Source organism: Populus trichocarpa, chromosome 5 (assembly GCF_000002775.5).
Source record: "Populus trichocarpa isolate Nisqually-1 chromosome 5, P.trichocarpa_v4.1, whole genome shotgun sequence".
Taxonomy (NCBI): Eukaryota; Viridiplantae; Streptophyta; class Magnoliopsida; order Malpighiales; family Salicaceae; genus Populus; species Populus trichocarpa.
Window position 1 is genome coordinate 217815 of NC_037289.2, and position 16075 is coordinate 233889.

At 31.6% G+C, this 16075-nt stretch overlaps 3 protein-coding genes and 1 long non-coding RNA gene across 4 annotated transcripts; 3 read left to right on the plus strand and 1 right to left on the minus strand.

The window, feature by feature from the left end:
* Positions 1-3040: 3040 nt before the first annotated feature.
* LOC18098449 (hydrophobic protein LTI6B) lies at positions 3041-3610 on the plus strand. Its single transcript, XM_006382194.3, has 2 exons — positions 3041-3218; positions 3348-3610. Exons 1-2 carry the CDS (start codon positions 3135-3137, stop codon positions 3429-3431), a joined length of 168 nt encoding a protein of 55 aa, XP_006382256.1. The 5' UTR covers positions 3041-3134; the 3' UTR covers positions 3432-3610.
* A 4199-nt stretch (positions 3611-7809) lies between these two features.
* On the minus strand, positions 7810-9228 carry LOC18098450 (uncharacterized). Its single transcript, XR_002982050.2, has 2 exons — positions 8765-9228; positions 7810-8688 (listed from the first exon to the last, which is right to left on the minus strand). It is a non-coding gene; the product is annotated as an uncharacterized LOC18098450 (long non-coding RNA).
* LOC112327652 (hydrophobic protein LTI6B-like) lies at positions 8235-9460 on the plus strand. The gene is made up of 3 exons (XM_024602302.2): positions 8235-8425; positions 8542-8645; positions 9228-9460. The coding sequence occupies exons 1-2, from the start codon at positions 8336-8338 to the stop codon at positions 8623-8625; spliced, it is 174 nt and encodes a 57-aa protein (XP_024458070.1). The 5' UTR covers positions 8235-8335; the 3' UTR covers positions 8626-8645; positions 9228-9460.
* Positions 9461-12010: 2550 nt separating this feature from the next.
* LOC18098452 (agamous-like MADS-box protein AGL80) lies at positions 12011-13179 on the plus strand. Its single transcript, XM_006382198.3, has one exon. It carries the CDS (start codon positions 12193-12195, stop codon positions 13090-13092), a length of 900 nt encoding a protein of 299 aa, XP_006382260.2. The 5' UTR covers positions 12011-12192; the 3' UTR covers positions 13093-13179.
* The last annotated feature ends 2896 nt before the right edge of the window (positions 13180-16075 follow it).

A 16075-nucleotide genomic window follows, 5' to 3' on the forward strand; every position in this document is an offset into this window, starting at 1 on the left:
TCGGGTGTGTTTGATATTGTGGTTACTGTTGTGGTTATAATTTTAAAAAAATTATTTTTTAAAAAATATTTTTAGTTGAGGTTGATTTGGAAAAATATATGTTTGGTTAAAATTGAGGTTGAACAAAAAGTAGTTTAATGTGTTTGGTTAAAAAAATGCTTTTCAAATTGAGGTTATAAAATAATTAAAAATTATTTTTAATTTAAATATTGTAGATTTAACTACTATTATTACATCATGAAATAAATAATATTGATATCAAATATTTTTTATTATTCTATTAAATTATATGCAATGTCATCACATACGAAATCTATTATTACAATAACTATATTTTTCATGGTTTCTTAAGCACGCAACAACAAAAACTGAATTTTTTGTTACGTCATCAAGCGATCTCCTTCTAATTTTTTAAATAAATCACAATTAAAATAAAAATAAAAACTGAATTTTTTAACTTAGTCGGACCCGACAAGAACATAACTTGAATTGCGATCAAATTCTATAAATGTTACCTCATCATGCGATATCCTTCTAATTTATGTAGTGTTATTAAATAATATTAAATACTATTTTTTCGAGTAAAACTCAATTTTTTAAAAAAAAATTTACATTTTCATTACGTACAAAATTCATTCGACAAGAACTACAGTTTTCATGATTTTTTTAGCGTACGATAAAATTAGGTAAAATATTACCAGGAATAAAATTAAGATTACAATACGAGTAAATTTAATTCACCTTAAACTAATTTTTTAAAAAAACAAAAAAAAATATTGTTCACGTTCACGTGAATAGTGCGAGTGAAATCACTTTAACTGCACTGGTTTTTTAAAAAACAAAAAAAAAAACACTAAACTTTTCATGGGAACAGTGCGAATGAATTAATTCACTCGCACTGGTTTTTCAAAATATATATAAGAAAAAAAAAATTGTTCACTTTAGTGAACAGTGCTACAGTGGAGCCATGCTCCACTGTTGAGGTTTCTCCCAGACGGGAAGCAGCAAAATGCTGCTTCTCCGAAACTTGTGGTGCCATATGGGTCCTACATGCTGAAAGCATTTTTATTTTCTTAACCAAACGTTTATTAGTGTAGCTGCGGGTGAACCTCACCAGCAACCACATTACAAAACAATCACTTCGTTTCAATCCAACTCCTTTTTTTCTTCGTCGTCTTCTTCTTCTATCAAGTGATTGATTTGATCATTTTATTGATAAATTAAAATCAAATTAAAACTAAGGTTTCCTTGCTCAATTATTTTGAAAACATATCTATTACGCAAAGATTGCTATTGATGTTACTATAATTAGTTTTAACATTTTTCACTTTGAACTGTTTGTACCATTAATTGTATCGGTGCAATTTTGATTTTTCCTCTCCGCTTGAAAAGATTAATACAAATTTTTAATGGTATTAAAGTTTTTTTACATAGCTCATTAATTATTATTAAATTAATTAAAAATAAATAATTTTTTTCTCATTTCGTACAGTAAAATAACTAAAATAAAATATTTAAAAATCATTTTGTATTTTACATAGAATGAGAAGAGAGGAGAAGTTTAAAGAGAAAAGGTAAACAAAATAATTCTTCTATTTTATGGCTTTTAAAATAAATATTAAGAAATGACTTTTTATGTAAAGAACATCTCATGTAAATAGAATAATATAAATCATATCCTGAAATCTCATCTAAAAGCTTAAGTTATTAGGTTGAGATGGTTCTTTGACATGGTATCAGAGTCTTGATGACCAAACGATCACGAGTTTAAATCTCATCATCCCTATTTATTTGATAAAAATTAAGTATAAGGTAATGTGGGTCTGTGCAAGTTTCAAGTTCAAATGGCTTTTACTTGAGGGATGTGTTAGAAAATAATATAAATTATATCATGTGACCTCATTTAAAAATTTAAGTTATTGGATTGAGATGATTCTTTGATACCATTCTTTTTAAAACTTAAAATCAACTAATAAAAAATATTTTTGATATATATATATATATTTTTTGTACTTTCCATATAGTTATTCCATTGAAGAAGCTTCTAATATCGACGCGGGGATGCTCTTTAGTCTTTACCAAGAAAAAAACAAAACAAAAAAAAACTACCGACATGCAGTGGAGGAGTTGAGTGCTAGTGGCCCGATCCAGCCAGCCAGCTGGTGGCAGAAGAAGGCAAAAATAGCATGGCAAAGCAACATGGACGTGCCACGTTAGAGTATCATGAGACAAGCTATCTAGCTGTCCATAAATATCAAATATGAATATGATTCTTGCAATCCAAAACCGTCGCATCTACCCCTTCCTTCTTCTTCTTCTTCTTTTTTTGTCGTTTATTACAGTGGTGTGTGGGGTGTTTTAACTAATATTTTTTGAAATATTTTTTATTTTAAAATATAAAAAAATATGAATTTAAAACAAAGAAAAAATTAAAAAAAATATTTTTTTTAATATTTTTAAAACACAAAAATTCTCACACGAAAACACATTAGTATTGATTTATCAACTTTCACAACGTGTAGACAATAATACTCTTAAAATTATTAACAAAATTTTTAAGATAAAATATATTATTGGTAAATTAGTTGGAAAATGATGATGTATAATTATATAAATGATGGAATTATATAAAATATATATTTTAATTATTTTATTATGACGATGATTTCATCAATAATTCTAATAAGATATTTTCTATCAGTACGTAATTATGTTGAAAATAAACGACAAGAATATATCATCACTATATATTATAATCAGGCATTACCGGTGGAATAAGCTATTCCGTGGATAATTCCATTGCTATTTTACAAATTTCTGTGACGTTTAACAATCATGTTAGTTAATTAAAAAAGTGCACCGATCTTTATTTTTATATTAAGCGACCAATATTTAGCTTAGCTTCTCATCCTAATAGTTTTGGGGTAAAAAAACAAGTCGAAAGCCAAGACAAACCGAACCTAGAACATACGTGTGGGACACGTGTACACGTTGGTGGCGGCTGGCAGTGGGGTGGCTCTGGGGCTATATATAACTAACCAGCCTCAATCTTCGACTTAATTTATCTCACAGAGAAGAAAAGCAATACATTATTTTTCAGGAGAGTACTTTAGTAGAGAATTAATAAGAAGATCATGGCAGGGGCAGTTAAATGCATAGACATCTTGATAGCCATCATCTTGCCTCCTCTTGGTGTCTTCCTCAGGTTTGGCTGCGGGGTACGTCCGTCCATTTTCATGCATTCATTCATTAATTTAGACACCCGCAGTTAATTAATTTCACTTCTAATTAATTAAACAGCACTGATGATCATGTGCTTATTATGTATGCATGGTTCGATCGTTCAGGTGGAGTTTTGGATCTGCTTGCTCCTCACCATCTTAGGCTACATCCCTGGAATTATTTATGCTGTCTACGCCATCACCAAGTGAAGATCCTTGATCTCGCCATCTTAATATCTCTGTTGCGAGCACCTGCACCGCACCCCCAAAAGCTGTTTCTTTCTCTCTGTTCCTGTAAAGGATTGTAAAGTATTTGCGAAAATAAAGGATATATATTATATATTATGACGGTTAATTTTTTTAAAATAAATTTAATTTGTTGAAAAAAATGATGTGTTGAGAAAGATATATATCTAGGTGTTGATAATTGGAGTACACTACAAGATATGATCTATTCATGTGATGGCTACATGTGCATGATGTATACACATGGAAGCATGCATCAGAAATTGTGGTAGCTAGCCACCGTTCTTGCTTAATTAATTTGTTCCACTACTTTTATATATGATGTTAAAAGCATGCATGATGAAAGTTTAATGCATGGGGTCTCCGGTGATATGAGTACCTGCCTTGCCTTTAAACATGTATTACTTAATTTAATATGTATACATGGGTCCCTATTTCAAGCCCTTAACTAGATTTAAAGTTAATCTTAACTCATTATTACTTAATTTAAAATATACATGGGTCCCTAATTCAGCTCCTTAATTAGATTTAAAGTTCATTTTAACTCATTTGATTAGCATTATTTTGGGTGTTTTTCCAAAATAACATTTGTTAGAAAGTTTCAAGTATGTAGCATCAATAAGAAAATATTTTTAAAAATATCACAGCTAGCCGGAAAAAAAAAACCATAAACGTAGTTGTCACCTGCGGTATTTAAATAAACAACAAATAGAAATTACTAGCGTATTTGGCTGTGGATAATTATATTGTTTCAATTTTTTTTTAATTTTAAAAAATATTAAGAATATGCAGTTTTTTTTTTATTATAGTATCGACCTTAAACTTGCCAATTCAGTTTTTTATTCAGCTCGAGTTCGAGTTGTGCAGCTTGAAGTGAATTTTGAAATAAAATAAATTATTTAATTTAATTGGTTAAAAAATTATTTAGATGACCGATAAAAATATAATAATAATTTTGTTAATATTGAAATAATGTAAGATTAGATTGATTACCTTTCTAACCAGAGCTACTAAGAACTTTAATAGATTTATATTTTTGATGTTTTTATAAATTATTTTTGTTTAATTTTACGATATTAATCTTAAAAAAATATTTATTAAAATATTTATTTGAAATCGTGATAATATGTAAAATTAAAAAAATAATTAGAAAAATTAAAGAAAAACTAGAAAAAAATATCAGGAATTGAATAATCTAGATCACGGGTGTTTTTTTTTTTTTTTGTTGAAAAAACTCAATATTTAGATTTAATTAAAAAAAATACCGATTTGAAAAAACCGAAGGGCCTGTTATAGAACAGCTCACGCCTAGGCCGAAGTCAGGCCATGTGCCTAAGCATTTATTTCTTTTTAAAAGTTCTTGACAAACATGATGTTTATCACATAACATAAAATATTAGTCCTCCTTACACTCGAGCTCGCGACCTTTACAAGCCAGCGACATGCTTTAGCTAATTGAGCCACAAAACAAGGTTGATAACAAAAGATTAAAATAATATATGGACTTAATTCATCCCATGTTTTTAGTTTTATTTATAATATAATATGCTTTTCATATCTGTTTTTAAAGAACAAAAACTCATTTTAAAATGTTTTAAGAATTTATTTTATATTTTTAATCTGGAACCTCCCATTAAAAAGGGTTTTTTTAATAGGTACAAGTAAATGTTTTCCTCGACCCATCACCATGTAATAGTATTTAAATAAGGTGCCGAAAATGCTGCCTGGTTTGATGTGAGAGTGCAGTGTCAGAGGGAGGGTCATTTGCCAGATGAAGAAAATTCTCGATCGATGTGGGTCCTGTAGACTGACAAGCTTACCTGTAATATCAAAGGGCAAATTTCTTTAATTACCTGCTTACACACCCCATCTTATTATCACAAACAGCTGTCCCATTGATAAAAATGGTCCCACCACGAAAAGAACAATAAAGTGAGATGATTTACACACACAGGAAGCCCATTTCTGTGGGTGGGTTCAAGTGGAGAAATACCTTTCTAAACACTAATTCGGCTTCAAGCCCATGTGTAATTGTAAATCTTTATATCCTATTTAATAAAAAGGGTGTTTCTTAATTAAGATCAAATTAAAATGTTTTTTTATATATATATTTTTAATATAAATATATCAAAACTATTAAAAAATATTTAAAAAATAGAATCAAACACAATATCAAATCAACACGTGAAAAGTAAAAAGAAAATAGTTTTGTTCACATGTATTCAAATTATTAAAATAAGATAATAATTAAGTTAAAAAGATTAGCCACCTCACCTGACCTGCGGACAAGAAAAAACAAAGGGAAAATAAAACTTTGGTTGGTCCATAGGACCTTGAGGCTCAAGCATTAGAGTACATGTTAGACCAAAATACTCGATAGGATGCGCACCATTAAATATTTATGGTCGCTTCTTGATGATGAGGTTAAATAGAGGTCAATTGATTAATGATTATTTCAAGAAATAAAAAGAAATGATGTATGAAGATACCGTAAATTGATCCTTTAAAATCTCTTAATTTTCAATCGGTTTGTAAGCAAAATTATTCATTTTTAAAATAATAAATGATACAATATTAATTATATCACAATATATATATATACACACACACACAATACAGCTAACTGGATTAGCAAATTTACAAAAATATATATAAAAAAACATTAAAAGTAAAAAGAAGTGAATTTAATTGGGGATTGTTGAAATGAGATTTCACCAACTAAAAACACACGAAAGTTTAAATTAAGCTTATCTTCTAAGTTACTATAACGTAGAATCAATATTGATGGCAGACTGACCTAGCCAGCTGCCACGTGTGGGGCTGCTATGGCTATGCAGGGTTACGTGTGTGTTCTGTAAAGGGTATTTTTTATAAAAATATCTTTTAATTAAAAATATTTTAAAGTCGTTTATATATTTAAAATTATGGAAAACACCTAAAACACTATTAATTTAATATTTTTAAAATGAAAAATAATTTAAAAATCACTTTTAATAAAAAAGCTAAACAACATTATCAAAAAGCTTAATCAACATGTTTTAGAAAATTTCACTCTACATTTAAGTTTAAATTTAAAATAAAACGATACATAAATTTATTTTTTATGAATCATTTAATTCTGATGTGAATAATCTTCTCATCAAGAAAAAAATTTAAACATGTAAAAAGAAAACTAGTAGAGAACATTATCAGCCTTGAAAAATAAAAACAAGAATTGGGAAGGACGGCTGCTTCACATGGATAATAACTATATTTATATCGATGCCTGTCGCCATGCATGCACCTTTTCAGCCTCCATCGCCGCCGCTGTTCGTCCTCTACGCGGCAACCTAAAAACCCTCTGATTTTATTTCATTATTGACTGTCAATAATAAGATGAGGTTGGAGGAAATTATCACCATAAGTCAATGGCTTTCACGTGGTCAAACAATGGCCGGTGCCTTGACAAACCAGACTTCGTTTCAATCCAGCTCCCTTCCTCTTCTTGTTTTTTTTTTTTTTTTAAAAAAATTATAATATAAAGGGAAAATCTAAAGGCTATCACTAAGAGACATCCGCTAAATGTATTTAATGGACTTCATTTATGTTAAATTGTGTAGAAAAAAGAGAGATAAAGAGCGATAATATTAATTAAATATATAACTAAATTTGTTTTTGTATGGGAATGTTTTTGTGTATTTACAATAAACTCTAAGGAAAAAAAAAGAAATATATGATTTGAATAAAAAAAACTAAATGATTCATAATTACATTTAATTACGTACGTAAGTTAAAAGCATGTTCAATCTCACCAATAACAGTGTGCTAATAATGATTTATAATTAAGTATGTTAAATATGTTTGTCGACCATCTTCCTAAACAAATTCTAATACACATAAAAAAAAATATAGTGACAAATTCAAAAAATCAATTCAATTAAATCTACGTACCTTTCAACCTAATGTATAGAAATTGAGATCTTGAATCTCAAGATTAATTAACGGCTAAGCTAGCTAGTCACGCGTTGATCCACGTGTTGCATCATGAATGGATGAATGAATTAACTCCATAGATAAATATATAGTATAAGATACATATCTCACACATGCAGAACTATCAATGATGTGTAGAGGACACTATGTCACTTGTTATGAATACCTGTACTAAGTAATTATGCGAAGATATTCATTATAACTATAAATAAACTAAAAAAAAAATATCAATTACAGGATTTGAGTATATTTGATATTATGGTATTTTTTATGATTATAATTTGAGAAATTACGTTTAGAAAAGTTATAAATTATAGTTTTTTTTAATATGTAATTTTTTAAAAGAATTTTAGTACGAAACCGTGAGAGATGTATAAACTAATTAAAGTTAAATGGAATACAGAATCACAAAAACAAACAAACATAGCAGCAGCGTAGGAAGGAAGGAGTGCTTGCGGGCCGATACAGCCAAGTGCCTGCCCAGTGGTAGAAGAAGCAAAATCACATGGCTGGGAAAGCAGCATGCATGTGAGGAAACTTAGCTATCTACCTGTACATAATTAAATATCAAATTTGAATACGATTCTTACAACCCAAAAGCGTGCCATCCACCCCTTCCCTTCCCTTCCCTTTGTCGTCTAATCAACGACTCTCACACGAAGGAAGAGAGTGCATAATATGATCTTCATTAGCTAGGTATTACTAGACGACGTACGTGTGGGACACGTGTACACTGGAAGGTTGTGTTAGTGGGCAGTGGGGTGGCTCTGGGGCGCCTATATATAACCAACCTCAATCTTCAACTCTCTGTATATCGCAGAATATATTAGCACCACAAAGAAGAAAAACAGTTTCTCAAGAGCAGTATATATAGATCTTTCAGAAGAATTAAGGAGATGGCAGACGAGGGAACAGCTACTTGCATAGACATCTTGTTGGCCATCATCTTGCCTCCGCTTGGTGTCTTCCTCAAGTTTGGCTGCGGGGTACGTCCGTCCATATCCTCTCATTAATTTACACACACACACACACACACAGTTAGTTTTACTTATAATTAAACACTGATCATGTGATTATATACATATATATATGCATGCTTCAGGTGGAGTTTTGGATCTGCTTGCTTCTCACCTTCTTTGGCTACCTCCCTGGAATTATTTATGCTATCTACGCCATCACCAAGTGAAGATCCTGATCTTATCTGTTGTAAGCACCCGCACCCCATAAAGCTGTTTCTTTCTCTTTGTTTCTGTAAATTTAAAGGGTTATGAAGTATTTTTATTTGTGAAAATAAACGATTTGTAATACATTATTATGACCGTTACCTCTTTTTTTTTTCAATTTTGTTGAAAAAATGATGTGTTGATCAGGAATTGAAAGAATTTATGTGTTAATAGTTGGAGAGCTACAAGATATATATGATTTATGTATGTGATATAGTTACATTTGCATGTATCTATATGTACATGGAAGCATCAGAAATTGTGGTAAAATTAAATACAACTAATATTAGCCAACGGCTTTGCTTAATTTCTTCCACACTTTAACCAGCACTCAAGACTCATGGGGTACGTATTAACTGTTGATTGACTGAGTGAAAGCGATGCATTGCCAAACCTACTTTAATTATATATGTTATTAAAAGCATGGCAATAGTTCAATGCATGGGGTCTCTAGTGCTGATCAATATTATGACCTGCCTTTAATAATTAACATGTATTAGTTAGTTAGTTAATTAATTAATTAATATATAACATCTTTGTTGGGTTTTTTGTTTTGTTTGGACAGGTGGAGAGGCACATAACCGTTTGATTCAATGAAAAGTCCCTTGTTGGTGTACATCGATCAATACTTGGAATATTTATTCTTCTTTCTTTCTTCATAATTGTGCGTCTTTTTTTTTTAATTAAATAAGAAATGATTTGTTGTGAAAGAGGTAATTAATTAGCAATTGTTGTTGAGTGACATTTGTGAGTATGGGTACTTAAGACCGTAATGGATGGATTTAATTTTCTTGTTAAGTAGTATCTTTCCCTCTTAACTTAATTCTCTCTCTCTCTATATATATATAGTTGTGAGCTCCATGCATGTTTGTCTACCTAATTGCTTGTGGATTCAATGACTGTTAGGCGATGTATAGCTCTTCTCCTTTTTCTTGGATCTTAACTGTTGGATACAATTCAAGAGTGAAAAGACAGCTTTATATATTTCCTGACTCAAAAGCAGAGCAAAACGAGAGAAGGAAGATGCATTTGCATCTTTTACCCTAACAAGCTTTTAAGAGTACTATATAGTGGGACTCTCTTACAAAACATTGAGTCATTGACAAAGACCAGTCCTGTCTTGGCCATGAAGCTATCCTCTCAGATTGCCCCACCACAATAATGCACCAGCCTGTATATGGCTGCATTAGCCATGAGCTCAATATCACACAACTGTTTCTCATCAACAAGGCAGCACCGTTCGTTCAACCTGCAGGCAATTTAAATATCAAACTTAAGGTGACCATCTGGCTTATCAAAGCAAAGAAAAAACGAGTCAACACTGACTATTTGGCTCATGAAATCAAGGGATTTATGTTTTGTTTGCAGTGCTTTTAGAATTGCTGTTCTTCAGACGAAACTATTTTTTTCCCGAGCACAAAGGGACAAATAAACAACACTTGGTGATTAATCAAGATGGTTGCGTCTCGACCTCAAAGGCAAGGCTCTATCTAGCCTGAAGACCATATCCAATTATCTAATATATCCCACATATCAATAAAGAATAACCTCACATGATAAACAAGAATTATCCAAGACGTTGGCCCTAGCTAGGAATTGACATAATCTTCCATTATCGAATATTAAATGTGAAAAAGGAGCAATCTTCAAATGAAAACAAAAGGGACTATATAAAGCTACAAGTTGATCTTCCTTTGCATGATTAATTGACAATCAAAAGATTACAAAAAATGAAAGACTTCAAATTAACCCCTATCATATTATTTAATTCTTAATATTTTACAAAGATAGAAATAATATAACATAAACTTTTAACTCAACTAGAGACTTGTGTGTTTAAGATTGTGACAGTGCTGACGGTAATTTAAAGTGTTTTTCGATTAGAAATGCATCAAAATAATTTTTTTTATTTTTTAAAAATTATTTTTCACATCAGCACATTAAAACGATATGAAAACATAAAAAAATTTCATTTTAAACAAATATTTTTAAATTATTTTTGAGGGAACGCGTTCCCAAACACACTTGATTGATGATTTAATTCTGTCATTTAATACTATAAGGACCAAACAATTTTTTCATTATATCTTTTTTAAATTAACCATGAATTTGTAATCACTCTCCTCACAATTCTTCAGTTCTCTCTTTTTTATCTTTTTCAATTGACGGGATAATTCTTCAACTTACCTCTGCAAGTTTATCTCCTCCGATTGATGAGTTAATTCTGTCTTTTATCTTTTTATATTTTCTATCATTAGTTCCTGAATGTTTTTTTCCCAAGAAGAAGGTACTTCCTCATTCTCCCTTACACGAGTATGTTTTATTTTGCAATCTTTCTAATCATAGTTATTCCAGCACAAAACACTAAGTACCAAGAATTGTCTAACTCTGATACTAATTAATGTAAACAAAAATAACACAAGAAAGACATGAATCACAAATAATACAAAATTTTACCGATAATCATACAAAAATCTCATTTGAAATTTTATTACTAAACATTTCTCTTAGGTTATTCTACTAAATTATAAATTAAATATCTTTATCTGTACTTAGATCAACTTTAAAAAGAAAGAAAAATCATAATAAAAAACTATACAATTATCATAGGGAATTCTAAACTAAATTGAAAAAAAATAAATTAGAAAGGAAAATATTTTTTCTAAACTGGAAACAAATATTTTTCCCAAAAAAATCCTCTGCATCAATTTCATTCCAAATCACAACATCTATCAATCTGATTATTCATACTTCCATGTATTTCTCATTCGGGCTCTTTATTTTTTTAGTATTTCCTATCCAAAATGTCGGCAACTCGTTCTGCCAAACTTCTAGAAAACATCGATTCTCGAATTCTAAACATTTGAATAAACCCTGATCATCAAATTTAAATAAATAACAATATATATTATTAATTCATTAAAAAACATAACATGAACGTGAGACCACCTTGGCACCTTGCCGACAGGAAGCCATTAAAAAAATTTGAACCTATGTCATATCCACATTCTTGCCTGCGTGCCTCCCCTGATCTGTCATTACCTCCCGATATATCCCATACGTTCATATATGGAAAACCATGTTGGCCATTTAGTATGGATAAGATCAACGGTTACATGCAAGGAGAACCAAAGCAGGATTCTCTAATATGAATAATTAAGGAAACAGATAAGCAATTCTCAAAAATAAAATAATTCGTAGATTACACTCATTAATCAAAGATATTGTTTTGACTGTGATTGAACTCCTACCAGCTCGCAAAATTTAAGATCAGATCTCAGGCTATAATTATCCTCATTAGGGCACCCCTTTCTTAATAGATAGACCAAATTGCTCTTCGAATCACTATTGTTTTCTCATGATTAAGCCTAAAAGTTGTTGAGAAATAATCATTTTGCATGCCCATTTAGGTATCCAAATATCATCCTTGCTAATATAGGTGTATATGCTACCTTTTGTGTAGTTGGTACTTACCAAATATATCAACATCTACACCTAGGAATTCACAAAAGGCACCATAATCATCCTGTATGGTTGAATACGAGTATCTCTCCTGCCCTATATATACATGGCATAGAATGTTTGAGGCAAGATGCACCCAAACCATATTAGGCTGTAAAAATTCTAAAATCCTTCATAGCCCAGCAGCCATGACTAGAAAGAAGGTGAAGCTTGCATTTATAGTTAATGATTCTGCAAGAAAAGCCACCTTCAAGAAAAGGAGGAAGGGCCTAATGAAGAAGGTGAGTGAGCTAAGCACCCTTTGTGGGATTGATGCTTGTGCTATCATTTATAGTCCCTATGATTCTCAACCTGAGGTTTGGCCCTCTCCTTTAGGAGTCCAAAGAGTGTTGTCTAAGTTCAAAACCATGCCAGAAATGGAGCAAAGTAAGAAAATGGTGAATCAAGAGAGTTTCCTTAGGCAAAGGATCACCAAAGCCAGTGAACAACTCAGGAAACAGCGGAAGGAAAACCGTGAGAAGGAGGTCACTCAAGCCATGTTTCAATGCTTGACTGGAAAAATTAACTTGGCTAACTTAAACATGATTGACTTGAATGACCTTGGATGGATGATCGACCGTAACCTGAAGGACGTTGAAAAGAGGGTTGAAACCCTAAACAAAAGGAGTAGGAGTAGTACTGGGGGTACTAGTCATACTTCCCAATTGGCAGCAGTTGCAGCCACTGGGGCAGGACCTAGCAATGGTGGACAGCAAGCACCAGAGTCATCACAGAAAGCAGACGTGTTGGCTACTACTAATCTTGGGGTTAATGTGGATTCCATGCTGAGACAACAATGGTTCATGGACATGGTGACCCCTCAAGAGACTGCAATATTGGGGTTTGGCGGGGATGACAATATGATGCTGCCTTTTGGGGATACCAACCATAATGCTCTCTTCTCTAATCCCTTTTTCCCCTTGAATTGATGTTTTAAATTAACTCGGTATCTTAATTAATCGTGAAATATCTTTTAATTTCCTGATTTCATTAATTCGTTTGGACACAGACACAATGCATCATCGCACATAATTCCTATGAATAAATCCTTGTTTATCATCTCTACATGTATTATATCAAGTTTTTCAATCACCTTTTTTTTAATGTATTCTCTGATTTTCAATTATATTATCATTTCTATATTCCATACCAAGCTCGATCGAGGCCATTAATCATGATTAGTTGACAAATATAGAGTAATAATCAATTAAATTAAAGCATTTTCTAACCACAGTATGATCACCATATACTAAAAGCAAGAAGTGTGAAACATATATGATATATAGGAAGAGAACAGGCCAAATTCATATATTTTAACTCTGCATTTTCCCATCTGAAACAAATATATAATTTCTCTCGAAAAAGGGCAGTAATTTTATGTGTAGCCAAATGCATTATGCATATATTTGGGGTCAAATGCATCATCTTGGTGTTATATATAGGACCCTAATTCATATATTCCTCTTTTTGGAACACCTTGCAAATTGTCTTAATTAGCAATTCACTAACTAGACAAATACTGGAGATCGATCAGAGAAATTAGGAAGAAAATATTATATATCCAAACGAACCTCTTCACTGAGCTGCAGGATCGGTAGAGAAATAGTAAAACTTCTCTGTTACATCATGAAAAAAAAAAAAAGGAAGAAGGAGCACATCAACTCACTAATACTCATATATGGTAATTATGGTTGAGATTTAGATTGTGTTTGTTTTTGTGTTAAAAAGATATTTTTAATTTTTTTTTACTTCAAATTATTACTTTTTTTTATGATTTTGAATTGTTTTGATGTAAAAAAATTAAAAAATTAATATTATTTTGATGATTTTCTAAACAAAAAATAATAATTTAAAAAACAACAACTATCACAATTCCAAAAATTATCTTAGAACAATTCCAAAAATTATCTTAGAACATTTTGGCAATTATGTAAGCGAAAATCATTCATATCCTGGTATTAATGATATTAGAGTTTCAATTTACATAGCTGAAGGATTATATATATGCCAATAAATAAGTATCCTTATAATCAATTTAGATCATTGTATTAATTTTCCTAGACAGCTATACTTAAACACTCTATTGTTGCTTCATAATTAAGACAAAGATTCTTTATAGATATCTTCATATGTTAATTTTGATAATTAATTTAGCCAAATTAATGTTATGTGCGACACTCGAACATCGTGGTGACTATTAAAACTAATTTTAAAATGCGAAAAAAATAAATATCTGACATTTTGTTTTTAGAGGAAAAATGTCTAGTTTAAAGAGTCGTTACGTAATATTGTGGTGACTAGAAACTCGAACTGATCAATTGAGATTCTATAATACATGACTAATTACATGAAAGGAAAAATAATATCACCCCTTAAGCGTCACATCTGAGACAGGTTACATTGCTGAAGTTGTTTTAAATTGCTAAGAGTTTTTTTTTATTCTATTTTAAAGATCTTTTTATATTATTCTTGACTCTGATATCAATGAATATTCACTTATGAATATTTTCAATTCTGACGTTGGTAAATATTGTGTAACTCAAAAAGTATGATATTCTTGACGCTGGTGCTAGTGAATAAATTCATAAAATTTAGATTAAAAGAAAAAAAAACTATCTTTTTTTATTTTTTTTAGAGAAAAGAAAAAATATGTATTTAATATCATATTCACATTCTACATTCTATAATAAAAGTCCACAAATCAAATATACTACAAAAGCTAACAAAACAACACAAAAAAAATACAAGGGACCCGTAAATAAATCAATGAAGATCCCCAAATTTTCTGATGTAAAAAATGAGCTCATTTAGCCATATATAAAAACAAAGAGGTGTGAAATAAAAGGGGTAAGACATAAGGGTTTGTTTTGACAAACACATCCTTAGTCTAAAGAAAATTGAGCCAGATGGGCCTGAGGCCCAGAACAGGCCCAGTCTCAATTGTATTTTTATGGTCTGAATCTAGCCCAGCCGTAAAGGCTGGCTAGACCCAGAGGGCCTGGACCTGTCACTGGCCCGAGCCAGTGACCAGCCCGGGCACTGTTGCCTGGCATGCGTGAATTACTCACGCATGCCAGAGTGACTGTGTAATTAAAAAGCAAAAGCGGGGGAAGAAGAATTGTAAACTTACCTGCAGCTGAAGACCGAAGTTGAAGACGATGGCGCGCTCTGGACAATGCTCCTTCTGCCCTTCCTTTCGTTATTCTTCTCTCTGATTCTTTCTTTCCTTTCATCTTCTTTTTCTGTTCTGTTTTTTATTTAGTTTTTCTCGGTCTATCTCTCTCTCTTGTTCTCTCCTCTGTCCTTCTTCTTTGCCTCGGCCCACGTCTCCTCTCCTGATAAGCATGGGGAGTTGGTTTCCTGCAAGGACTCGGGCACCAACAGTCCCGCCATGGCTGGACTGTTGGTGATGGATTTTGACCCGGACTCCAGCTGCGTGTTGGGGTTTGAGGGAGATTAGATTGGGGCTGTGTTTTCAGTAGACCAAATGGTCTACATTTACCTGGGCAGCGTTTCTTCTTCCTCGTTTTTTGCAGGTGGCTTTCCTCTGCTCCTGGAGGAAGAAGACGAAGGAACAAGAAATGAAAAACGGCGCCGTTTCTGGGCTGGGTCGGCCAGTTTTCAATTTAGTAACTGGACTTATGACATTGTGCAATCGGACCCTTATTCATGGAAACTACCCCTTTGTTGTTTTAATTTTGTCCCCCTGGGTCAATTACAATTGGACCCCTGATTTCAGAGCCATTTACAAAAGTGTCCTTAGTTCCAATATAATCAATTTATTCCTTAATTGACTGTTAAACTTTTAATTCTTTTAAAATTACCACCGGAAAAATCAATTAAACTCCTTATAGTACCCTGCAGTTTCACTTTAGTCATTGGACCTTAGTTTCTTGCAATTTTAACAATAAT

Bases quoted from the DNA above. Each gene is read 5' to 3' on its own strand.
- LOC18098452 (XM_006382198.3), top strand. From the start codon at position 12,193: ATGGTTGAATACGAGTATCTCTCCTGCCCTATATATACATGGCATAGA.
- LOC112327652 (XM_024602302.2), top strand. From the start codon at position 8,336: ATGGCAGACGAGGGAACAGCTACTTGCATAGACATCTTGTTGGCCATC. The intron at 8,426-8,541 runs GTACGTCCGTCC...TGCATGCTTCAG, and splicing joins TCCTCAAGTTTGGCTGCGGG to GTGGAGTTTTGGATCTGCTT.
- LOC18098449 (XM_006382194.3), top strand. From the start codon at position 3,135: ATGGCAGGGGCAGTTAAATGCATAGACATCTTGATAGCCATCATCTTG. The intron at 3,219-3,347 runs GTACGTCCGTCC...TCGATCGTTCAG, and splicing joins TCCTCAGGTTTGGCTGCGGG to GTGGAGTTTTGGATCTGCTT.